This window comes from Oryzias latipes, chromosome 8 (genome assembly GCF_053564925.1).
Source record: "Oryzias latipes strain Hd-rR chromosome 8, Olatipes_Hd-rR_3.1".
NCBI classification, from domain to species: Eukaryota; Metazoa; Chordata; class Actinopteri; order Beloniformes; family Adrianichthyidae; genus Oryzias; species Oryzias latipes.
This window is the reverse complement of record NC_136244.1, coordinates 18,090,486-18,116,453: the sequence shown is the minus strand read 5'-3', so window position 1 is coordinate 18,116,453 and position 25,968 is coordinate 18,090,486. Positions and strand designations below refer to the sequence as shown.

The following is a 25,968-nucleotide window of genomic DNA, read 5'->3' as shown; positions in this document are numbered from 1 at the left end:
CATGCAAGATCATTAAATTTCCATTGTCTGCACACTTGTACAAATGGAAGATGTGTACTCAACAGCCTGAGCTTTCCAAACAGACACGGATAATACCTGGTTTTGGCAGTATTTCCTTCAATTGCATTGGAAAACATCCCATAATTCCCATAAGGGATATTAAAGTGCAATAACATGTCTAGTCATTGTGAAAAGGTCTCATTAATTCCAATATACGCATTTAAAATGAAGGTCTAAAAGAGGAAACACTTAAGAGGAGAAGTATCAAAAAGAATCAATACAAAAGCAGTAAAATTGTTGCAGAAAGTCACTGTAGGGAGGTTGTTTATTGTTAATATAGTGGGCAAAAATGTGCTAATGCATCCCTGTGTGTTGTAGCAGACCTGAAGAAGACTTTGTAACTTTTGCACATTTATTTTCCTACCTGCGTCTGTTTTCTTGGTGTACTTTTTACTCTGGCCTCGGATGATGAGAATGAAAACCAGAAGAAGGATGAAGATGAGGCCAACCAGGGCAATAACAACCAAGAACCACCACTCCTCATAGAATGGGGACACCTTTTGAGCTGAAAAGACAGCAACTAAAGAATATTATTGCCCACTTTTTATCTTTATACAAAAATGATTCATTATTTTAATTTCATTCTAACCTGATATAGAGGGAGAGGGGGCGCTTGGAGAACCGTATCCATAATCGTTGACAGCAATTACTCTGAAGTCATAGGTGACTCCTTCACGTAGCATATCCAGATTAAGTGTGTAGGATGTCACCTCTTTGGGAATGTCTTTGATGAGAATATCCCATAATCCTTCATCTGAGATTAAAGTTGGAAAGACTTGCTTCAAAAGTGTGTGTGTTTATCTTATTGGTATAGAGAAGTTCAAGGACACATGTCTCACCAGAAGGTCTTGCCTCTATGACGTATCGTGTGATGGGTGCCCGGCCTTGATCACCACTTGTCCAATGAAGCGTAAGGGCAGCACCATATCGAGAAATAAAGGGCTCTCCTGGTGGGCCTGGGGCTCCTTACAATGCCCCAAATTGTGGATTTTGGTCATTAGTCATAGAAGCAGAGAATTATTTGGTTTAGATTGAACATCTGTGAGGTATTTCTAATGATCCTACCTTCTCCAGGCCCGGTGGTGATGTTGGCCTCCACCTCAGGTCCGTAAGTGAGCGTTTTAGCTCTAATGCGAAAGTTGTAGGTGACACCATCCGCCAGGTCTTTGATCTTCATCCACAGAGGAGAGCTGCCCTTCACATCTACAGTCACTATCTTACTGACACCTGGAGTGCGAGGAGAGGATTCTGTGCAGGAAACACTAAGACTCTAGATACTGCTTTGTACAAGCAACAAACAGCCAAACTTTTTGCACAACAGCAGACAATGTTACACACAAAAAGCATAAAAGTACACAAAAAGCTTTCAAGAAAGGCATCCAGAGCAAAGAGGATGTGCAGGTTTGTTCTGTTAGTGGATGAAGTTAAGACACAGCAGCAGTTCAGAATTTTGACTCTGTTCCCAATTACTTCAAATCTGGTCAGAGACCAACACTAAGCCTGCTATTAACTGGGTTTCTCCCAGTGAATATTGAGGCAGTGTTAAACCTCACAAGAGCATTGCAGCTCAGTTTATCAGCTTCCCCATATATGTTTCTGCAGGGGCTCTACCCATCTGCAACAGATTAGAGCGGGAACTTAAGCAGCATGAATTAAAAAGAATAGTCAAGAGGTTGTAAATCAGTGTCTGAGAAAGGCAGCCGGGGAATGTCAACAAACGGAAGAGTTGTTACGCTTCAAGCAGGGTTTCTCACCATCTACTGGAGTGCAGGGCTCGTAAACCAGCCGGTAGCCTTCGATGATGCCATTGGCCTGTTTGGGCTCTCCCCAGGACACATTGACCGACGTGGTGGTGAGCTCACTGAAGTGGATGTAGCTCGGAGCACTTGGCGCTTGGGTCAAGACAGGAAGAAAAGAAATGATGACAGATGGACTCCTTCTCAGAATAGAGCCATTAGCTGTAGTAATACAATACACATTACATCCCTCCATGAAAGAAAGTCAAAACCTCAAAAATGTGTTTGCACTTATTCTATCATTTAAAAAAATTTCCCCCTTCAACATAAAATTTTCAGAAATTGAGCTGGTACTTTGGATTGTAATGGTTTCTATATGAATATGAAAACAACTGTTCAATACATTAATACAATTAAAGAAATTGTCCAAATAGCAAAGCACAACAACTGATTTGTTTCAAGCATTTTAAAAAGTGTTTTGTTGGTGTGAAACAGTTAAAAAGCTCTATTTCGATAAAACAAAGAGAAAGGGAAAGCATTGTACGACACTTTAGATAAATGGCTCTGTAACTAGTAAAACTCCACACAAAAGTTTCTAAAAATCACTTTGTGACCTTGAAGTAGAGCTGTGAGAATTCTGTTGACCCAAACCAGACCCAGATAAGTGTCAGGATTTAGTCACAATTCTGTACAAAAATATCACAAATGATTGTGTTGGCTCAATTCCCAGTACCATGTGGTGGAGGGAGCCAAAATTCCTCCCTGTGTTTTTTGAGTTCTCAGCACTTTGCAACTCTTGCCAATGTCACTGCCTTCAAGGGGGCTAAAAAGACTACTGACATTTATACTGTAAACTAGTTTTTTTGTGCTGAAAACGAGGAGGAGGGATTCTCGCTAGCTTATAAACACAGAAGCCTTTGTGCGGTCACAGCCAAAAAAGCAAATCTGTGCCTCTTGCAATGCTTGTTATTTGCATTGCCACTGTCACAAGGGTTCCCCCAAATGGGGTGCCAAAGTGGCCAAATTGGATTCCTATCTTTCATGCTATATATCTTAAGCAAAGAAGCCAAAAACACATCTTCAATTTCTTGCTGAAAACAATAAGTAGTTCTGCATTTATGAGAGTTTCAGTTCAGTTTTGCAATTAATTAGAGTTTTAAGATAAAATGCATCTGTCAAAAACTTCCCATACATCTCAAAAGGATAAAGAAACACGAGGCTGTGAGCTGCTATGGTGTTGGCAGAAAATTCATCTGATTTGCCACCAGCATTTGAGAGGATTTCCTCCACATCTGGATTTTGCACCTGCTTGCTGAGTGCGCCCTCTGGTGGGCAGGGAACGGGGCCCATCCCCTGCAGCATTGAAAGCTGCCACACTGATCATGTAGGTGGTGTAGCCAGTCAGGTTTTTAAGCTTCACCCCGAGCTCTGGCAAGAAGAGAGTACGCAGGCGCTCCGTCTCATTCTGGAGCTGAAATTCCCAGAAATAGATCTGCACACATCATAAAAGAGACCAGGCATCAGAGAAACGTACTTGTAGTATTTATTTTCAAGTACAAAAAGAGAACTTTTTTTGATACCTTATAACCCTGTATGTCTCCATTCTGAGCATCTAGAGGAGGTGGGTCCCATGTGACATCCAGCTGAGTGGCTGTTGAAGACTGCACCACCACATTTTGAGGAGGAGCTGTTGGGACTGAAATGAGGTAGAGATTGAAAAATAAATAGCTTTGTAAAACACAAATAAAATGAAGATTTTGCAGATTAACACAAGCTACTCCCTTTGACAAGAATACATACCAGCCTCCCCAACAAACACCTCCTGTGGTGCACTGCTAGGGCCCTCCCCCACAGCGTTGTACACACTTAGGCGGATCTCGTATCGCTTGTGTTTACTCAAATCTACAAGGAGATCACATAGCGGCATTGTAATAGGAAAAAAAAAAAGTTAAGATGAAAGAGAAAAAAAAGAGTTACTCCATTGAGACATGGAGTCATGGTGATGCCTGTGGCAAGACAACATCACAAACAGAACAAAAAAGCACGAAGGCGTAGAATTATTATGCAAAGTGATGGAAAGAGGAGCTGGTCGAGGGGACACATGGGAAGATTCGAGAGTGATTAAACGATTAAAAAGGAGCAAAAACAAAGGGATGATCATATAAACACATTAAGTATATTTGTGGTTCCTCGGCTACAAATACTCTCTAACTGCGAGTTATTATACCTCACGTTTTTTATCTGTAAATATACGTGTACATATTTGTAGGAATAAAATGGTAACATAACACGATTTCTCCTTTGTGTTGAGTTACTGAGAAAAAAGGCTGGGTTTTATTAAAGTTTACTTTTTTCCACCCACTTTCCTTCTACTTCATGATTCAATATTTAATTAATATTCATTTTGAGTGTTTTTGTTTTAATATGCAAAATTCTCCCTTTTGCTATGCCTCATCTTTTTCTGTCTTTTTTTCAAAATAAAGAGGATATTTATTCATTTAACTGCTACAGAAATAAACATTTTGGATGAAAGACTAAACGTGTTGTAAAGGGACTACAGATGGAATTTAGCTATGAAGATACCATCTGGTGCAAGCATCTTAATCTAATCTATTTTAATTTATAAATCCCGATAAATTAATAAGCACATTTATTGTTGAAGTCCAGGGTGGACCCTGCCTTATCTCAACGGTAGCCAAGACAGGGTCAGGGCAACCCTGTGACCCCGAAAGGGATCTAGTAGGTTCTGAAAATGGATGGATGGATGGAGTCACTGAAGTCAACTTACTGTCTAATTCGTACTGAGTCAGGGTGGATTCACTCAAGTTTCGGATGCTGTAAGGAGCTGGAGTGAAAAAAGAAATAGTTAAAAAAGCAGGGCAAAAGTTGATGACAATGAAGGCAATTTGTGAAAATCCTAAAATGAATTACAGCAACAAAAGTAGATGTTGAAAGGGTTCAGTCACCTGAAAGATCGGCCCAGTTTGCAGCCGGACTGTTGACTGTGCGCACGCTGAAACTGCGCAGCCTGTCATAGTGTAACTCCCGGTATCTGACTCTGAATCCCAACAAGACTCCATTAATGTGCTCCTCAGAGGGAAGCTAAAAGTAGACAAGGTCTGGTTAGTGTACCCTCAACAAACAGACATCAAACAAGCAAAGCCTTTCAGCAAAGTACCTGCCAACGCATCAGCACAGACGTGGTGGTGTGAGGAGTGACAGACAGTACTGTTGGCGCTTTGTCTGGAGCTACAGAAGATAAAAGGGTAATGCATCAGATATGCACTGATCATTGGATTCAAAAAAGAACATTTGCAAGCAAAAATCAGTTAAAAAATCTAAGGGTTGCTGCTCTCAGCAGCAGGGAGACCCCCTTACCATCCTGCAGTGTAGTGATGGCCTCACTTTCCTCACTATATTCGCTGTCTCCAATATCATTAGTTGCTTTAACTCTGAACTGATAAGAAGTAAAGGGCTTCAACCTTTAAAGAGAAGCATAATGGTCAAATATATGTTGATATCTAATGTATACATATATTAGGATGGAGACACAAGTTCACCTGTCCACCATGTAGGAGTGTGACTCGTGGCTGACGGATGCAGAGTGGACCGTCCAATTGCCGTCTGGCAGCTCTTTATACTGAACTGTGTAGTATCGAATGGGGGACAGGCCGTCGCTGCCTGGTTCCCATGACAACAACACCTGACGAGCCTGCACTTCCTCTTGAGGTACAGTCGGGCGGCTTGAGGGTTGGGGCCGAGCTGAGGGGCACAAAAACACACAAGGCCCCAGTCAAACTCCATATGTGCTGTTGGGTAATTGAAAGATTAAAACAGGTTGTAACATTTTATGCTCACCTCTCTTCTCAGTTGTGACCACTAAAGCCTCAGCAGCCTCCCCCCAGCCTTTCCGGGTCTGAGCCGTCAAACGGAACACATAAACCATTTCTGGTTTCAGTCCGGTAGCAGTGTACTGCCGCGTGCTGGGGCTCAACACGTCCACAGTAGCTGCGTTGCTGTTTGAGGAGTTTCTCCGGAAGATGATCTGATATGCTGAGAAAACGAAATCACATAAATGTAAATAAAAAATGCTTAACAAAAACCCAACATGTTTATAATTAAGCTTCATCTTAAAGAAATAACAAGGATTTAGTTGAAATAAAGCAGAAGACATCTAAAGAACGTCTAATTTCTTGTTCGTGAAAGGTGACATGTTGATAAACTGCCATAATTCGGGCCCTTTTGCCATCTCACCCAGTATAATCCCATTGGGCTGAGCAGGAGGTTGCCAGATCAACCTCACTGAGTTGGTTCTGACTTCTGGGAACAAGATGCCGACAGGAGGCCCTGGCACTGTCAGATTCAAAAATCAGTTAGAATGTTTTTTTAAAAATGGTATCAAAGATAAAATGAGAAGTTGCTATGACAAAAAAAATAATAATCAAAGAGAAATCTGCACAGGATGTTCTTGGATAAAATAAGAAATAAGACTAAACATTTCAAGTATTTTTGTGCTAGAGTAACACTTAGCAGAGAGTCCTTGATACAAAATAAAAGCAGATTAATTCATTTCAAACAATAAACTTGTATTTGCGAAAAAATGACTTTAGTCTGAAAAGCAACTATATGAATAATATTGTATTCAAGAGATGTTTACCATCATCCAGGGTCCTTTCTAGAATTGGCGGCAAGCTGGTCTTTCCGTCTCCTATACGAGTAAAAGCGAGAACCTGGATCTCGTAGAGGATGTACTTCCCCAGACTGGTCAGCTGGACGCTGTGGCTGGTATTACCCTCTACTGCCCAGAAGCTGGGAGCACTGTCTGAGTCCTTCTCCTTATACACAACCTGGATTTAAAAAAACGACTTGAGAGGAAATCCTCATTTCCACCACAAAACGTTTACATAACGAATCTGAAATCTGGATTATTGTAGAGCTGTGACCTTATAGCCCAGAATAAGTCCATTACGATCAGCCGCTGGGACCTCCCCCCAGCGCACCAGAATGCTGCTGGAGGTGGTGGCAAATGCTGACACATTTGTGGGACCACTGGATGGCACTGCACCAAGACATTGAAAGATGTTTTTAGATCACTCTAACGCTGGCTCGATTTTTGGCACTTATTGCATGTGTTTCTGGCCTCACCAGACTCCCTGGTCCTGCCATGGACTGCCTGGCTCCAGGGTCCAGAGCCAATTCCATTGACGGCCTGGACACGGACCTCATACTCTGTCCACTCTTCCAAGTCCTCTATGGTGAACTCCCTCTCCAGCCGGTCCATGATTACATGGAAGAGAACTCCTCCTTTAGATCCCGCTTTGCAGTACTGGATGCGGTAGCCAACGTGATCTGGGTTGCCATTGTACTCCCACTCTGGAAGTGGCTGAGGGGAAGTTTTACACCAAAATCAATAACAATATTATTATAATTGGTAAAAGATTGTGTGAGTATATGCTTAAGTAAGAATCATCACATATGTGTATGGGTTAAGCACCACACCCTTCCTCTGCAGGGCTGAAAATGAAAGCACTCTCATCTAATTTGTTGAATACTCAAATTGTTATTAAATATTTGTTTTTCATCAGGCATAATCAGGCAGACTTCCTAAAAAAAACAATTATACACATGATTGCTTGACAAGGCATAATTAAATAATTTTCAGTCATTTTCCAAGCATCAACACTGTTGACAATCACTTTAGAACTCACTGAACCACCATAGTTCCAAGTAATTATCTATGCTGTATATTCAATGATGCTCCCGACATATAATTAGCCATAATATTATTTTTTATCTATATTTAAAGGAGGCTTATCTTATTTTCTTGTTTTTTTTAATCTATTTTTGGGGATTTTGATTCACTCTATGAGCTCAAGTGCAACAGCCGTGAAGAAGGACACAAAATTTGATGGCAGCTTAACATCCTGCTTTTAAGGCAGCCACAATCTTTGAGCCATGCCATCAATTTTTAGTGCAATATCTGCTGCTGACACTCCTCTGTTTTCAAATCCAGGTATATCCTCTCTTTTTTAATCTTGCGGGGCTGCAGGCGTATCACAAGCTTCTTTAGACTCTGCGCACAGGCGCTGTGGCAGTGTTGGTAATAGACTGATGTGGAAAAAATGCACGGGCCAAATGCTGATGCAGAGCGCAGCAATAACCAAGGACGCGATATGTCCGGCTTCTCTCAAACTCCATCAAAGTCGTTGCACATATTCATTCATCATACAAAAGCCCCGAGCATACAAGAACAATTATACTAAGAAAAGAAAAGACAATGTGAAGCTTGGGAGTTCATTCGAAAGTAGCTGTCCTCCAGCAAGTCATTTAATGCTGAACATTTTCCTAACTTAAGGGGATTTCGTTTTTCCATTCTTATACCATTAACTTGATGTATCTAAACAAAAATACATAGAAGTAGCTCATCTCCAAGCAAAGATAAAAAAGTTTTCATCTCATAAAAATTCACATTTCTAATGTAGCAAACGTTATGCTGTCTATCAAGACACATTCTTTCGTTTGACATACGAGGATGTCTTACCACCCAGCGGAGCCACAAGCTGGTCTCACTGGCAGTGCGCAGAGTGACATTTGCAGGGGAAATGTCTGGGGGGGCCTGCAGGGTCTGGATCTTCCTGGAGGGCTGGCTGGGCAGACTGGAGCCTACAATATTCACCTGCCGCATTCTGAACCTAAGATAAGAAAAATCTGTATATCAGAGATAAAATGCACAAAGCTGGGTTTTTAATCACAATAGTTTTGTGATATGAGAAAGGATTACTTTGCTGCAGATTAGATAAGATGAAGCCCTAATAATGCCCAAAAGGAATGAAAGGGATTTTAGATGCAGAAAATGGAGTTTAAAAGAAAAAGAAAAAAAAAAGAAAATTGTGATAATAACAGGCTGTCTGAGACATATGTGGGTGTATTCACCTGTAGAAAGTGTAAGGGTTTAAATCCAGGACCTCCAGTGACCGTGCATCAGGTTCATTAACCAGCTGGTGAACCACCAACCACTCTTCATTCTCTCCAATTATGCCAATCTGAAAAGCACAGGAGAGCAGGGTGACATTAAAGGCTATAAAGAAAAAATACGATTTAAAAAATGTGCGCTCTTATAAGAATGTTTTTACGTCAGAATCACAAAGGGAAGAGTCTTACTTGAGCTTCAACCAGCCAGCGAGAAATGGAGGTTTTGCCATCATAGCCAGGTTTGAACTGCAGGGTGATGGAGCGGGGGCCGATGTTAGAAATACCTAAGTTGGTGGGAGGACCAGGCAGCTCTGTATAGGAGTGTTAAAAAAGACATGTAAAGAAAAACTTTGAGAAAATGCTTAAGTCTAATGTTTGTGCGTTTCCTCAAACACTGACCTGGTGGAACACCTGAGGATATGGTGGAAGCAGATAGCTGACCCTGTCCTTTGGAGGTCATGGCTGCAACCTGAATAGTGTAGGTAGTAAGCGCAGTGAGCCCTGTCACCTTGTACTCCTGTGTCACGTTGGGCAAATAATGGGTCACCCTGGTATTGGTCCTGTTAAACTCCTCCCAGGAGATGCGGAAACCTGAAAAAAGTAATGAACTGCAGTCAGAGCTATGTCACATCCTTTCCCAGTACACCAGTGATGTAAAAAACGCAGCAAAGCTTTTGGCTTGTCTTTACGGTCACCTGTGAGAATGCCATTTTTCTCCTGGGGCTCCTTCCAGCTGACTTTCAGTGACGTGTCCAGAATGTCTGTGAAGCTGAGGTGACCCACGGCACCAGGGGCTTAAAAAAACAAACATACAAACAAACAAACACAAAAGAAAAACAAAAAACGATGATTTCAATAAGAAGGATGCACAAAATAAAAAAAAAACTTAGTGTGGCTTGTGTAGCAAAACATACTATCTTCATGGGTGCGTAAGCGCTGAGGTGGACTGCGGGGCCCATCTCCAGGCGTTGTGAAGCATAATACAGACGTGAAGTACTCTGTGTACTTCTTTAGTCCAGAGATGTGACCAACATGAACACTGTCCTGGAAGTTGGGCCGCACCGTGACAACCGTGACCTCATTCGAGCGGCCAGGTTCCCACGCCAAAAGCTGGAGATTTGATGATAAAAAAACACCACTTTATACATGATTTGACAGATTTAAATAAAGATAAGAAGACAAAAAACAATACAAATATGTCAAGTTTAATCTAAAGCTTTGGAAAAAAGCTTTGTTAAGCTGAGAATACATTGCCCTTCTGTCCCCAACCACTAGAGCGCACCAGTTGACAGAGAGGCTTTGTTTACCTTGTATCCCTGGTTGATTCCATTGATAAACTGGGGGCTTGGGGCACTCCAGGTAAAACGCACTGTGGTGGAGTTGACAGCTTCAGCTTTTACATTTCCTGGTGGCACAGTGGGCACTGTTCCAGAGGAAGCGTAAAATAAAAAAAAACAGAGAATCCAGAGGGGGGATGAGGGATGACAGAAGAATGTGGGAGGGGGTTAGGCAGAAGAGCAAAGGAAGAAAAAGAAAGGGAGTTAGATAAGTAAAAGAAGACTTGAAATCTACAAAAGGTGCTTTCAAACTAGCTTCTTTTAGAGCGTGAGAATCCGACTGAAGGAACTTGTATTTTGGTTATATGGGCCGGCAGGAGTACGCCAATCAAACAGGGTGTGAGAGCACTTGCCTCAGGCGGCTTCCAAGTAAACCCTGGAGCAGTTTGTTTGAAGTGAGCATGCCATCCTGATGTAACACCGGAAAACAGTTAGGGAGCTGCACATTAATGAGTGTGATGGACACATACACATTGGTCGTCTCGTCCCATGTGGCCTTAGATTTCTTTTGAAAGTATTTAAATGTACACGACAATCCGCATCTGAGTGTTCAGTGAAATGAATATGGTGGAAAAATTCAATTATTGAAAGACGAGCTAAACAACACAAACACCTTACTGACATTTTTCACTTGCAAGTGACTTGGATGATGAAATAGTTATTTATAGTTTGCAGTGTATTTAAATTGAAAATGAAACTGTCATTTTTTGCCATACCTCCAAAGCCTTATAGTTGTGCTAATTGCAGAAATATTTCTTTTTTTGTGGAACATTTGTTTTAGAGGAAACTGAGTGTGACTGAGATTAACAAATGACTACTTCATCAGGCACCACATGAGTGTGCAGAAGTTTTAATTACCTGTTCCAAACAGAATTTATAACATGAGAGTGACAAATTATGCTCCATTATTCCTCAAAAGAAGACGTGTAACAATCTCAAAAGAATGTATTAGCGTTAGGAAAGCAGTGAAAATTATGTGGATAAGCCTAAAAAAGTTACCTGTCAGCCTCTGACTTTACAAAACTGTGACAACTGCTGAAGCAATTTGTAACTTTACCAAAACTCAACTGTCTCTTTAAGTTTCACTGCATGAAACTAGAAGTCTGGTTTAGGTAAATTAAAGAAAACTTGAATCCCATCTGAATTACGTGACACCTAATGGGAATAAACTGTTTCATCAAATATTTACCATAAAACTGTATGAAAGATTAACAGCACTAACATTTATGAAGCAAAATGAATAAATAACATAAAAAACAGATCTTCCTGTCAGGAAACTGAACAGGAAGTAGACTCAACGAGGAAATTCTGAATGACCTGGTTTATTTATTTATTCTTTTTATTTTTTTTTTATTAACTTACTTTGCCTCAAAGAGCTGCTATTGAGAACATAAGATGAGTCTGGAGTAGGAATTTTTCCTGGTGGACTGGATTCACCAAGACAGTTTTTTAGAGCTCTACAACCACAGTTTCAGTTTCTCTAAGGACTTGTTATTGGCCTCTGAAAAGGGACTATACTCTATTCAGGTCCTGTAAGACCTCAGAGTAGCCTTTGACACTATCAACCATACTCCAAAGATTAGAGCATGACATAGGGATCAGAGGCTCTAGCCTCCAGTGGTTTGAATCCTGTTTATCTGATAGGTACCAGTTTGTTAATGTAAATGGACCTCTCATTGCAGTGGAGTTAGACACGGAGTCCAACAGGGATCAGTTCTAGGACCCATTCTGTTTATACTCTACATGCTGACCTTAGGAAACGTAATCAGGAAACACAGCATTAATTTTCACTGTTATGCGGATGTTACTCAGTTGTATTTATCCATTAAACCTGACCAGAATGACCTTTTAGAGACTCTTAATGCCTGCATCAGACATCAAAACTTGGATGACAATTAATTACCTCTTCCTAAACCCAGAGAAAGCTCAGGTCATTATACTAGGTCCAAAATACCTGAGAGATGGTCAATCTGATCAGACATCCCTGAGGTTTCTTCTTTTAACCCTGGAATCTGCTTTTTTAAGGAGATTCCAGAGAAGGAGAGTCTAAGGGCAGTGATGCCCAGTTTAGTTTAGTCTGTTTAGTTTAGCAATCAACTCTTGTATTTTATAACTGATTTTATGTTTTGTACTATTACTGAAGCCCATTGGGACAACTGTGTTGTAATATTGGGCTATACAAATAAAACTGAATGGAATTCAATTGAATTAAAACAGGAGGCACAATTTTCTGCAAATTGCTATTACAGGAAGTCAAGCTATCGTTATCCAATACTCTTAATCACCCAAAAAAACTGTCAGAGTATTTAGGGAATTGACACTGACCCCCTTGGAGAGTCCACTCTGTGACCTTGTGGCTGTAGGTGCCTCTGCCGGCTCCATTGTAGGCTCCCACCTCAATCTCATAGTTGGTCCAGATGATGAGGTCCTCCAGAAGCAGGTTGGTCTGGTCAGGGTTGGTGATGTTTTTGATCTGACAGTCGACTGGAAGCCCTGACAGACAGTACCTGACAGCAGTTGATGGACAGAAAGACGAGGGACACAGAAAGCCAGAGATGGGAAAATCAGACAATATTAAGACAGCCTTTTTCTGAAATAGAAAAAAGGAGACAGGGGGACAGTTGAAAAAGGAGAAATATCTTTGCCGAATTGTTCTGAAACGAGTACAGAAACAGACGTGACAACAGATAAATGGAGGAAGAAGCCATTTAATTGGCATGAATTCCGCATGAATTATTATTCCGTAGCAGGAAGAATGAATAAAAAAGAGAAGCTGACATGACAGTTATTAACACAACTGAATAGCACTGATCCAGAAAGACACACATTCAAAAAAATGGACGGGTTGTCATGGACTTCTTACCTGATGATGTAGCCCTGGAGAGGGCCGTTCTGGTGGCTCTCTGGAGGTGGCTGCCATTGGATCATGATGGACTGATTGGTGCGGCCACTCGCGATGACTGTCTGGGGGGGTGCACTGGGGGGCTCCTCAGGGAGAGTTAGTCTGAAGCAAAACAACAGGAGAAAGGAGATGTGCAGATTAAAAAAAGAAAGAGAGACAAAAAGGAAGCCATGCATAAATTATGGATTTCTCCATATTTCTGTCCCATTTCATCATAGGCATCAAATCACGATAAAGCCTTTGCTTTTAATGCACCATAAAGGAAAGAAAAGTTGGAGCTAGCATCGCTGCATCTTTGCCCAAACATATTCTCTATACTACTGTCCGTAGAGAGACAGCTTGCTGTGGCAGAGACAAGATCAAAGGGGGCCTTGGTGAAAATGGAGCTGCACAATGGAGACAGTGCAAGTGAGAGAATGATAAAAAAGAACAAGAAAGGGAGATCTAGGAAGACTTCTCAGTTTAGTCAATTTAAGATGACATCTTGATTTCTTCCCAAAGTACCAGAGTGCAGCTCTGAAAGAGATAAAGCAGAGTTTTTAGGATCAAAGAGGTATGTTGGAGAGATGCCTTAGAAAAGTCTTGCTCTCGCTAAGGCACCGTCACCCTCCTATGGTGCACTTCTGTCTGGGCAGTAAATGAGTGTGTGGTGGGAAAAAAAGCCCAAAATTGCTTTATAGGACTTGGTTATCTGCTTTGAAGATGTTTTTTTTTTGCGGCAGGTGTGAAAGAAGCTGCCAAAAATGGTTTCAGAAAGTGATATATAGATGTGAATCTCTGCAAAAATAACAAAAATAATTGATGCTTTGTATCTGCTATTGCACCCATGAAAGCCTTCAAAAAGTCTAATTTCAGCTCATTGGGTTTTCTCTTGAAAAGGCCCATTCTGAATCGGTCTCATCTCAGATTCATCAGCACCAAAGCGAAGACCAAAAATGAGATTTTCTATTTGAAATGCCTTAATGAGATGCGAAGAACAAGTTGTTTTAAAATCACGTCTTGCAAATCATTCCTTACAAGCACATTAGGTTACACCAGATTACAGGGAACACTGCAAGATGCACAGCAGATGTATGCAGCACTCACCGATCAGTCTCTTTGCTGAACTGGCCTCTGCCTACATCATTGACGGCACACAGGCGAAACTGGTATGAACGAGCTGGGATGAGACCGCTGACTGTGACCCCGGTCGATTCAGGCTCAATGTTGGCTAGAAGGACTGTCCAAGGAGCATCTGAGATGGAGAATATATTAAAAAGCTATAAAAAATAGCTTCTGAATATTAATGATCTTGCAAAGACAAATAGATTCTTCAGAAAAGTCTTTCTGGCACTAACATCCTCACATTTAAATTCAGTTATTTCTGCATATTTTTGCACAGGCATTGTTTCATTTTCAGTAATAACACTGCAGCTACTGATAGAAATAAGTCATTTAGTTTGCATGCACTCCCCCAAGATATCAGATTGCAATTCAATTATCCAAACCCAGATCCCATCTGATTCCTCAGATTCATTTTCCTTTTAATAAGTTGTCATTTTCTGTGTTACCCTGAGTTTAAATGAGAAATGGCCCAACAATTTATTCTCTATTGGCCAAAACATCCTACTTGTTTGATGCTGTCTTGTAAAAAAAAATAAAAAAATAAAAGCAACATAGGAGCGTTGGACATCAACACAATTTGCCTCTTTCATAATTTGAAAGGAGGAACACATCTATACTGATAGAAGAAAAAATGTATGAAAAGATGAAATTGAATAGAGAATACAGATGTAATAAAATAGGAAAGGGCACCAAATCAGTAGATCATAAAGGTACGAAGCAGCAAATTGCTTTCAATAAAATGCAAAGTTTTCTATCTTAATGGTGGAAACTTACTGTTTTCTGAAACCTCCAGGATGTAGTGGATCAAGGGACTGTTGCCATCAAATGCTTGAGCCCATGTGAGGTTGATGGCTCTCTTCTCTATGGTGCTTAGAACTGCTATGGGGTTCTCTGGAGCATGGGGCAGCTGTCTGCAAGTGCACAAGCATGTGAGGGGAATACAAAGAGAGATAAAAAAGGAGCAAAATCAGACAAAGGATGGTGCAATATAACAGTTAAATAGCCAAACGGACATTGTCAACGTTTATAAATTGCAAAAGAAAAACAGTAATAAACAATAGAGAAAACATCCATCTATCATACCAAAAGAGGAAATAAAAGTGTAAGCGGCAAGATAAGATGGGAGGCAAATGTTCCGACCTGACTCGGAGGTGAGCACTGCGGGAATCATTGCCGCCCACCGATGTCACCCTGCAGGTATATGTTCCAATGTCGCCCGACCACGTCTGGGAGATGTGTAGGGTCCCGTCGGGATCCAGCCGCAGACGAGGCGATGTGTTCACGTCAATCACTGAGCCACTCTTCTCCCACACATGCCTGCAGGTCGGTGCATGACTATGTAAGTGCACTCCACATGCAGAAAGCTCACATCTCACTACTTCCTTTGGAGCTTTATGAGGGTCTTTGGCATGTGCTCAAACTACAGAAGGTTGGCTGAAAAGCCTTGTGGTGCAGTAAACAAAAAGATTTGTACGTGAAAATATTTTTAAATAACCCCCCCACACAGATGATCAGTCATAAACATGTAAATGCTGGCTGATCTTGTGATTAATTGCACCTATTTGGGCACACAGGTTAATCTCCACTGTGTTGGATTTAATTGATAGCACCGTCTGAGGTTATAACGGTGTTTACATATTCATATGTTTACCCCGCAATCTGATCAATGTCGCAGTCCCACAGGTGACAGCCACTCTAATCACTGGACTCTGAAGACATTTCACACCCTCAGATACATGAACATGCTCCTTCTCATGCTCAAGATGGCCTGGAGAGCAAAGGGAGGCATCCAACTAATTCCTCAATCTGATTCTAAGAGTTTCTGAATCCCCTCTTAGGAGGCGTTCCATGAGTGGATAAACACTACAAGATCTCATGCAGATTTCCTAAAACCAATTAAGTTTAATGTTGATGCCAAAGCTTGTTTACCAATCTGCAACCGTTGGTGCATTCACTCCTAACCATATGTGCATGAAGGGACATAATTCTGACAGATTACCTCACTGTGACACTGGGATCATGGGTCACCCCACAGGTCATGACAGCTTTAGTCCCCTTGATGACGCTCTGGTCTTGTGGCGGCTTAGTGATGCGTGTGCGAGCTGGAAGAAACATTCAGGGCCTTTTACTCAGAGAATCGGATTGAAACTTGTGGTCTTTTTTATTGAAACTTGCACTTTGCAAACTATCAAGGCTGACTAATTACAAATACCTCACTATGTATAAATGGTTTAAAGCGACTAAAGGAAGGATATAAGGGCAAAGACCTTAAGGAACTTGTAAGAGTGCGCTCTACCCTTTCGAATTGACAAGTTATGGACTTCCAAGCTTTTTTCTTATACATTTTTCAAATGGTAAAAAATGTAGTCTGGTTTTCACAGAGACGACACTTCTGTCAAACTTACCCCACACGACCAGATCGGCTGAAGCCTCATCAATGCCCCTGGAGTTACTGGCCATGCAGGTGTATGTGCCAGCATCAGACAGGTGGGAGGGGCTTATGAGCAAGCTACCAGACTCCAACAAGGTGAATCTGGGCTGCTGGACTGAACCGCTTGCCAAGACTCGTTCACCTGCAGGAAAGAGCAGTTATGATTGATGGTCAGTGAGCAGGAACAGGGGAGCAAGGCCAGTAGGTGGTGGAAAAGGAAACCAAAAAGAGCGATTAGTGTATTGGTGAGATGTCACAGAAAACAAAGTAAGTAAAAGTAAAGCAGAACATTTAAATTGAGATCCCCCCCCCACACCCCTCCATGGCTCTAAATTTAGGCAAGTCAAAACCGGGGAATAATAAGCACCCCTTGAGAACTTCATGCTGCTCAAACCCACGCACCTTTCTGCCAGGTGATGGCTGGCCGCGGGGCTCCTGCAGTCTCACAATGCAGAATGACTGACATACCGTCAATCACAGCGCTGTCAGAGGGGCCGGCCGTGATGTTAGGAGCAATACCTGCGTGGGGTCATCCACACACACGGAAACAAGCATTCATTCAGACAAAATCAGCTGAGACAGAGGTGATAATGACACACATAAACAGTTTTCCCTCTAATAAAGCATGTGGCAGCTGAGAGCTTAATAGACTTGACAAAGGGGGCAGCTGTCAGGTCTGATTCTATGTGACAGCTCTGACGAGGCGTCTTCATCTCTCTGCTTCTCCTGCTCAGTCTGTGCTTCAAAAATAAGCAATAATTGCCCTAGCATCCAAGGTTACAGATCTGTTAGTGCAGAGAGATATAAAGGATAGATGGGTTTAAAGCAGAAGACAGAGAGAGGGACAAAAGGATTTGAGATGGGGGGCTAGTGGAAAGGATTTAGGGATGACTTAAAAGGGGGAACAGAAAAGACAAGCGGAATTAGGGATTCAGATGTCTCTGAATTTGAACTTTTAAAAGGGACATACTTGTAACAGCTAGGTAGGTATTTGTCTGGATCTCTCCAGCAAGATTGCGGGCAAAGCACTGAAACATCCCCGTGTCATCTGGCAAGAGGCCGTTGATCTGCAGGCTGCCTCCCACCAGCACCCTGTACCGGGGAATCTTTACCGGGCTGATGGGCACTGCGTCTTTATACCACACTATTTCTGGCTGTGGCGTTCCTGTGGAAGGAGATGAGGATGTACACCTATATTGTAACCTTTTCTTTCTTCCATTCATTCACTCCAGGTTTTTATTTTCATGTACAAAATCATAACAAACCTCGTGCCTGACAAGGGATATCCACCACCTTCTCCATTTCTGCCGTGATGTGACTTGGTGGCTCTTTTATGAAGAGAGGATATTCTGTTTTGGGGAAAAAAAATAATTAAACTCCCTCAACATAGACATGCGGAGGCGCTGCCTGTCTGCTCTGTGGAAGGCATTCATTAATTACCAAGAACATGAAGATAGGCCCCCGCAGTGACTGAGGGGACGCTACTGCTGCGCAGAGATGCCTCACACTCATAGTAGCCACTGTCCCTGACTGCAGGCAGACTGATGACCAGCCTGCGGCCAAAATCTCGAATACCTGTGCTGACCGCAACTCCGTCTTTCCTCCAAGTTATACTCATTTTGACAAGAGGTCTAGGGAAAAAAATGAGAAAAGGGGTAACGCGAGAAGCAAATGTGAGTTTAATAGAGAAGAATATTCTGTTTCAAGGTTAAAGAGCATCGAGGGTGTCGGGGCAGGCTTCTATCACTCTGATTGACTCTATGAATTGGAGATAATAGTCAGATTTCAGTGTCTGGATTTCACGTGACAAGGAAAACAGAGTGAAGCCTTGAATCAATGAATGGAAATAGATGAAAGGTACAAAATGCACAGTGTGGAATCAAACAAAAGGTTTCAAGACTCATTTAGATCAGAAAATATCATCTGTGGAGAGGAGAATGGAGGGTGTTTTGTTGGATACCTTGCGTTGGCAACACACTCCATGATGGCTTCGTTTCTCCCCACTGTTACACTAGTGTTCTTCGGGGGGATGATAATGGAGGGGGCGATCGGGTCTGCAGGCCCTCCCACGTCTGTCACACGGCAGAAACCCACAACAAACCTTGAGTTAAAACCATTTGTGCAGCTGATGATGATTGAGTAAAACGTTATTTTTCTATAGTCAACTATTAACACCTCTTTCTTCACTCAAGACCCCTTTTTCTGCTCCATACCACATTTTTCCGTGTGAGGTGTTCATCCAGACATTAGAAGCTATTATGTAACATAATTGAGAGAAACACAAAAGGCGATTAAATGCAACACCTTCACTCACTGGTTTCATGGAGCCTCCAGCCATCCATCGATTCACTGCCCTCAATCAGTGATCTCTCTCTGAATCTGATCTCATTTTCCCTCCACCTCCCCGCAGAACCCGTATGAGCCTGTGAACGCGTATGTGTTTGGGTGATTGAGTGTTTACGGTGTGTTGCATGCGTATTGTGCAGTAGTGTATGGAGTGTTTTTTCAGGGTGCTCAATTTTCAAGGCTAGCTGCGGTTAATAAGGTTCCTAATCAAGTTTTTATTATTATTATTATACCACCTCATTGTAAATCTGGGCCTTTCATGGCTCATTTTTTGAATTTTAATTTTACGCCAATGCTTCCTGTTGCAAATGGCAAATGTTGGAGCAGAGCCTATGCGGCTCATTACTAATGTTGGGTTGATTTTGTAATGGGGGTCCCTGCCTATTATTTCAAAACACAAGTTTAAATCAAACGTCTTTGCATAAAATGTCATGCATGCAAAACTGGGTGTAATTGTTTGACAGTGGGCAACAAATACAAGAAAATTAAATGTTGACTAACAACTAGTATCTGACTCATTTTGTGATCTGGATTCATTTTTGGAGCAAGATTTAAAAGTTAAAAAAGGCTTGAGACTTTCCACTTCACTATTTTTCTCAATTATGCAACAAGCATGATACGTAGAACATTAGCAGGCATTATCAGTCATAGGATGGAAGTCCTATAAATCCATGAGGAAACACTGTCTGTCCAAAGATATTAAGTTGATTTGAAAAGGGAGAAATAAAAGACAAAATCCAGAGATTAGCCATGGTGGAGAGGATTTATGAATCCAAATGAACCAGGTCAGATGTTATTGGCTTAAAAAGTAAGATTTTGAAAATGGCTGTAATTTTTGTGACTAGTCATTGACTAGCATGTAATTGGCTCAGATTTTAGAGAAAAATACTTTGAAAAAGCTTAAAACTTTGCTGTATGGGGTTTCTGGTTTGTGTGACAGAGCCAAGTTCGAGTTTATAAATCTGTATTTTTTGAAACATTTTATGATTTCTGATTTGCAAATGAGCAAATTAGCAAATTAGTGCAAAACTTTAGAAGATGGAAATGTGATTCCACATAGTTCAATTATTGGATCAGAAGTATTTAAATCTAAGGTGGAGGTGCTGTGCACCATAGTACCCGTGACCCTCCACCCTAGTTACTCTAATAAATCTGTTCAATAGCCACAGATGGATCGGCAATTCTTTAAATATCCACCCTGTTTTTCTCATGATGAAGGAAAAATATAAAAAAAATTAAGATCAAAATTGCATCGCTGAGTATTTCTTTATTCTATATTAAATAGTTGTGAATCAGGACTAGACCAAAACAATCCCAATTGAAAGAGAGCTTTTTGTGATGTAAAAACTAAGCTGGGCGGGCCACAAGTTCCCTGCTCCGCTCCGTTCAGATGCCTCCACTTGTAGACAAATAGATCTATGTGTGTGTGTTTGTTTTCCTATTCTGGCCGTGCAGCTCAAATATTGCTCGCCATTCTTGTAATGTTGGTTTGAGGGTATGAGGGGCTGTCAGCTAGCGGGAGAGCTCTCATCAACAGTAAAGGGAAGGGAGGGGGGCGGGTTTGCTCTGTGCCAACGGTCCTTCAAACAACTCAGAGGAGAGTTTCTATTCCACTACTGCCGCTTTGCAGAAGTCCTAGAAAATGACAGTTTTTTTTAAAGTTTTGACTAAAACGGCATAATGATAATTAAAAGACCACTGGGAACACTTTTACAATAGCTCAAAAGATGATGGGTGTGGGCCTTTAAAAAATCTTAGCTCCTAATCAAAGCCAAAATAAAATAAACACAAAAAAAAATTAAAATTCAATTCTTTCAATGTAGTTGTATTAGGCCACTGAAATATTACCTTGAAACAGTTTGAACATTCGTTTTAAATGAGTGTAGTAGACTCTGATGATGTCTAAGCAGCATAGCAGCATCAAAACCCGTTTCAAAAATTGAAATATCTTAATGCAACTTCAACCAGGAAAAAACTAATCACTCTGAAATGTCACCATTGATTTTCTAAAACTCTGTGATAGAACTCTAAATCATTTGAGCTTCTGGTTGCATGAATCAACAAAAATTCCCATGGAAATAAAAATATGGGAAATAAAAAACATCATTATTATTACATGAGGTTTAACCACCTTCAAAAATGAAGATGCACACTTAGGTAAGTACAGTAACATTTGCACGCAAGACATCCCATCTATTAAAAAGAGAAAAGCATAATACTGAATAATTAATTCATGAGATAGAATCGTGAAGTCATGCCAATCCAGCTAAAAATGTTATAATGGCTTCTGTGGAGAAGTTTTCTTAGCTGATCAATGCATTTTGACTCTTTGAACTTCTCCAATTCTCACACATATTTACATGCAAGAATTGATCAGGATTATTAAATAAAACTGAATGAGACGTGATTTTTGACAACAAAGAAAAATCTTGTTAAGTCTTTTTTTTGTTCCAAAAGATTTGGTTGGTTTCTTCCAGAAACTAATTAATGTACTGCAGTTTATAAACACCCAGTGTTGAGAATACCTCAAGTGTGTAATCATCTAATTAGATGCATAAAGAAAACAACACAGTGACCTGAATAATAAATTCTTGCTACAAATGTCAAAGGATTGTTTACATCTGTTCCTGTCCAGAAAGAAAGGGAAATGTAAGTCATCTCTGGTGTATTTCACAATGTAAGAAAAAAAGAAAACACCACACACAGTGTCTTACCACTTAGTCAAGTCAGTTTGCTTTTCCCTTTTAAACCCAGCTCTGCCTCATTTGTATTCTTTCTCAAGAACAAGACACTCCCTGTTCTCCTTTTCATGTCTTTCCTCCATAGAATTGTTCAAATGAACAAATGCTGCTCCGAAAACCTCACATATTTTCTGATGCAAAGCAAAAATTCTGTGAACAGCAAGGCTGGATATGGTGAAATTCAGTGATATCTGGTCCCAGCAGGTAGCTGTGTCACCAAGTGCTGAATAAAAAGCACGTAATTCATGACCTGAGTGGCAGATGTGGGCAGGTGTTTTAAAAAATGTGCAGTTGGATCAAGCAGCTCCAGGTATGTATGTATGTATGTATGTATGTATGTATGTATGTATGAGATTTTATTATAACTGCATTAAAAAACCTCTTCTATCATAAACCACCACTGGAATGAATAGAAAAATAAAACAGAACAAGGCAGAGATCACAGAAGTTGACTTTGCCCAACAGAAATTATTAAAATATAAGACCTTAAACTGAGGTTTCCGCTGAATTTCTTTTAAAATAAACTCAAGGACTCCAGCTACAGAATCTAATTAATTGCTTGCTATTGAGCACAGCTCCACTTGTAAATACCATATTTTACATGATCATAAAAAAACTATTCACTTAAGCTAAAGTTGCACCTTTTTGACCTTCTTTTCTAACCACAAACTTGACATGTGGACTTTGTGAAATTATTGTAGAGTGCTTTGCTAAGGATCACATTTTAGACGAGTAGCTAAAATTTTTGCTTTTATTTTAACATAATAACATCTTTGGAAGTGACTGGATCCAATTTTTCATAGAAAAGCACTAAAATTTTACACTCACTTTTTCAAAAGCATGAATTTGGAATCTTTTCTTTTTAACATTTTTTTTATTTCATCGCTCCTGTTATCAAAGAGGACATATGTTGATCTTTCCAAAATGGGAGATTTCTGAAATGTTTTAATTAATCAACCGAGGACTAAACAGAAAAGGATTACAATAATGATTCCCTGCAACTAATCAGGAAACCTGTTTTTTTCTTATTTGCTTTAATCTCTTATTAATAAATGGCAGAATAATTTTATACATGGGGATCGGACAAGGTTTTGAGCAACATTAAACTCTTGCAAGAATTTTAACGAATCAAATTAGAAACTATAGGAGACCTAATAGGCTCTATACTTCCCAGAGGAGCATTTCACTCTCAGACATTAACGGAAGATTCCAAAATTAGAGTGAGAGTTGGAGCTGTCACCTCGCTGTAAAAGCTGCTGCAGAGCAGGAGGTGGACACTTCTCACAAGATCTGATTTGAACATTTCCTTTCTGAAAGATAGCCCTTCTACCCATCTCTCCTCAATTCTAAAATAAGCAGAATTGTTTTTAACAAGTTGATTTTCCTATTTATATTTTAATGAGCTGTGTGTTCCCAGTCAAATATTTCAGTCAAAGCTTAACAACACTGTCGCAATATTTCTTTTTCTTTTTCATTACTGCAGTTTAAAACGTTTTATTTACTTGTTAAGGCACAAGTGTTTTTATTGATGTCAACTTCCATTCCCTTCCTTTTTTTAATGTAATTTCTTTCCTATAATGAACAAATAGCCTTCACCTTCAACCTAGACAACTGTAATACATATTTAGTGAGTGTTTTAATGGTCAAAATGAGTAAAGGCTTACTGATATTCTTTGATGGAAGTGAAGAGAAAAAAACAAGTGTGTTTAGCTAAAATGCGTTTCAGTTTGATCATCACCTGAACTAGCAGCAGTGAATGTTATTTGAAATAGTTATCCTGCTTGTTTTTAGCAGTGAGAGCATTTTAGTCAGATGTGTTTGTTTGTGTGGGTGTGCATTTGTTTAATCATGGCCAGCCTGCACGCTCCCATTTCCATAAATCTGCTTTTTGTGAGGTGCAGTTAAAGTGAAGGTCCACTTTACGGGCCTGTACATCCAGCCACTCGGACAGACGCTGCTGGGTTTGCACCCAACACACAACCCGCCAGTATAATTCATTGTTAAAGCTGGAGGTTAGAGCATGTCAGAAGACTAGAAGGGAACTTATGTGCTGCAGATTTTACTGGAGAAAGTCAGCTGGACAGGAAGAAGTAACCCACCAGTAGAGGGCACTATTTCTGTTCCTATTATCTGCAGCAAAGCCACCTGTCATAGCAGGGCTGAGTTTTATAAAAACACCTTTGACTTGCACTTACTCTCCACGGTGAGAGTGATGGGCTGACTGGTTTTATTCTCTCCATTCTTGTCGTTCACTGCCTGGGCGTAGTAGCGTCCTGCATCTGGGGCCACGGTGGACAGAATGACCAGCGTGTTGTCCAGAGTGATGGCACTGAGGCACAGAATCAAATGATTTCAAAACATCCCTGCAATGTTACCTTTTTTTTTTTTTTTTTTTTTACTAAGACAAAAAGAAAATGTCAAAATAAAAACGAATCAGCTAAGCTTCAAGCTAAACAAACATCATTATTTAGCTGTTTTCTATGAAAAGTTGAGTCCAAACACATCAATTTAAGCACGCTTGCTATCATAAACCCACACAGAGACCCACTCAGATCATTAAACCACAGAAAAGCTATTTCTTACAGTCAATAAATCCTGAAGGGAAACTGACACACTAACAGGAACATAAATTACATCTTAAAAGAAGCACATATAAATGTGTTTTTGCTAGCACTTCCATTTGCAATGTAACACAATGTCCTCGAAGAATGGCTCAGAAATGTGTTTGTACTTGTGCACAGCTTTGCTGTGTTTTTATGTTAAAGTAAGGTTAGACAAGAAGGACTTTTTTTATCTTTGTTTCGGGGATCATAAAAATGAAATTCAGGTGCTTTAATCTGGAGCATATTTGTGAAATGTGAGTCAACAAATGTCTATTGAAAAATACATAAAAAGGTAGTAAAGTAAAGCGTGGAAATGTGTCATACAATCCCTTTAACAATTTCACGCTCTCTATATTGTATAGGGATCATCGTATATTTGTCTTTTGCAATTACAAAAGTGACACCGATGGTGCTTAAACGCCAAAACTACAAGAAACTAGAGTGCACCCCTTAATGCACTGAAATCGTGCCACAAAAATTTAAAGCCGTCTTTTACAATCTCATGTGTGATTGCTTTGGCACAGCATTTCCTGCACTAACTGAAAGCCATTTAAGCCGATAGTCCAAGACGTTTGTGAAGAGACTATTAAATGAAAGTTGACGCTAAGCATGCGGCCCGATTAGGCTCTTCTTATATCTGCCACCATCTGCTTGATTGGTGGAGGATAAACACTCCTGGACAATTAGGAGCTCTCACCACGTCAACAGACTCCTACATAAACAGACAAACACCGATATGCATGCACACCTGTGAATATCAATGTGGCTTGACACAAACGCAAGCCAGCAAGCAGGAAATATAGTGTCCTGTCAGCCCCTCTTATCGTCATGGAGAGAAGTTTCATGGCTTACTGCCGATAAGAGTCAGCCGCGCGGTTTCCAGCTCAGGAATCAGTGGAAAATTCATGGATGGTGCTGTAATAATGTTTACTTATTTATTTGCCTGTCACCATTTCTCTCAGTGCTTGGACTGTTGTTGTTTTGTGTGTTTTTTTTAAAGTCTGGAGGCAGGAATCTGTACCTTCAGCCAAGAGCATGAAGCTCCGGCTGAAATTCTTCACAGCAGCTACGACATACTACAGCTGGCTGCTGAATAATAAATAAGGAGGTGGTTTCTAGGGCGTTTTGTGGACTGCCTACCTCTATTTGTCTGGATGGCAAAATTAATCTTGGGAGATTACTTTTGTATTCTCGCCTCAGGAAAATTACATATCGGAGCAGACGTTGATCCGACAAACGAGCAAACAGCTTCTGCACCCCGACTCACTGACTGCACGCCTTTGCAGCCGTGCAGTCGTCAACTGATCCCCAACGCATATGTTTATTCTTTAAACTGATTGTTACCACATATGCACACTCCCACACTTGCACACTCACATATGCAGCCAAGGGTGAGGGCTGTCAGTCAATCATCTCATCAATTGAGGCCTTTTGTCCAATTTTGTCTAATTGGTTCCCCTGTTGCCTGCTCCATCTCTACCCTTCAATCATTTTGCCTGCAAAGTCAATAGGGAGAGATATAATAACCCGGTTTATCACTGTGAGGTGATTCAGAGATGAACACACGGCCTTTGCCAACATTCCCTCATCAACTATTCTGTTAACTTCACTCATGGCATGAGGGGGGAATAGGAGAAAATCTGTGAGCAGTATTGAACTTCTTAGAGTTCTGTGAAGTGAGAGAAATTGTGCTTCTGCAGCTCAGCGTTGTCCAATAACTCATATATAAACTCTCA

At 40.7% G+C, this 25,968-nt stretch overlaps 1 protein-coding gene across 11 annotated transcripts in view; it reads right to left on the bottom strand.

Moving 5' to 3' along the window:
- sdk2a (sidekick cell adhesion molecule 2a) overlaps positions 1-25,968 on the bottom strand; it is a 79,835-nt gene that overhangs the window by 6,219 nt on the left and 47,648 nt on the right. For 3 of the 11 annotated variants that reach the window (XM_011478127.4, XM_078950933.1, XM_078950936.1), the window contains exons 5-42: positions 23,825-23,958; positions 18,503-18,614; positions 17,983-18,173; positions 17,808-17,891; positions 17,513-17,707; positions 16,945-17,061; positions 16,517-16,684; positions 16,111-16,213; positions 15,252-15,428; positions 14,886-15,022; positions 14,094-14,241; positions 12,969-13,109; positions 12,431-12,612; positions 10,076-10,191; positions 9,683-9,878; positions 9,464-9,562; positions 9,168-9,359; positions 8,958-9,079; positions 8,730-8,839; positions 8,338-8,488; positions 6,942-7,179; positions 6,740-6,855; positions 6,454-6,643; positions 6,051-6,149; positions 5,655-5,849; positions 5,357-5,558; positions 5,175-5,278; positions 4,975-5,045; positions 4,763-4,898; positions 4,585-4,641; positions 3,597-3,698; positions 3,377-3,492; positions 3,102-3,288; positions 1,815-1,952; positions 1,126-1,308; positions 900-1,025; positions 650-814; positions 425-580 (exon numbers count right to left, since the gene is read on the bottom strand). In XM_011478127.4, the coding sequence (XP_011476429.1) occupies positions 425-580; positions 650-814; positions 900-1,025; positions 1,126-1,308; positions 1,815-1,952; positions 3,102-3,288; positions 3,377-3,492; positions 3,597-3,698; positions 4,585-4,641; positions 4,763-4,898; positions 4,975-5,045; positions 5,175-5,278; positions 5,357-5,558; positions 5,655-5,849; positions 6,051-6,149; positions 6,454-6,643; positions 6,740-6,855; positions 6,942-7,179; positions 8,338-8,488; positions 8,730-8,839; positions 8,958-9,079; positions 9,168-9,359; positions 9,464-9,562; positions 9,683-9,878; positions 10,076-10,191; positions 12,431-12,612; positions 12,969-13,109; positions 14,094-14,241; positions 14,886-15,022; positions 15,252-15,428; positions 16,111-16,213; positions 16,517-16,684; positions 16,945-17,061; positions 17,513-17,707; positions 17,808-17,891; positions 17,983-18,173; positions 18,503-18,614; positions 23,825-23,958 (5,456 nt within the window). The remainder of the gene's footprint in view (positions 1-424; positions 581-649; positions 815-899; positions 1,026-1,125; positions 1,309-1,814; positions 1,953-3,101; positions 3,289-3,376; positions 3,493-3,596; positions 3,699-4,584; positions 4,642-4,762; positions 4,899-4,974; positions 5,046-5,174; positions 5,279-5,356; positions 5,559-5,654; positions 5,850-6,050; positions 6,150-6,453; positions 6,644-6,739; positions 6,856-6,941; positions 7,180-8,337; positions 8,489-8,729; positions 8,840-8,957; positions 9,080-9,167; positions 9,360-9,463; positions 9,563-9,682; positions 9,879-10,075; positions 10,192-12,430; positions 12,613-12,968; positions 13,110-14,093; positions 14,242-14,885; positions 15,023-15,251; positions 15,429-16,110; positions 16,214-16,516; positions 16,685-16,944; positions 17,062-17,512; positions 17,708-17,807; positions 17,892-17,982; positions 18,174-18,502; positions 18,615-23,824; positions 23,959-25,968) is intronic. The other 8 variants (XM_011478132.4, XM_078950937.1, XM_078950941.1 and 5 more) reach the window with 3 other exon arrangements.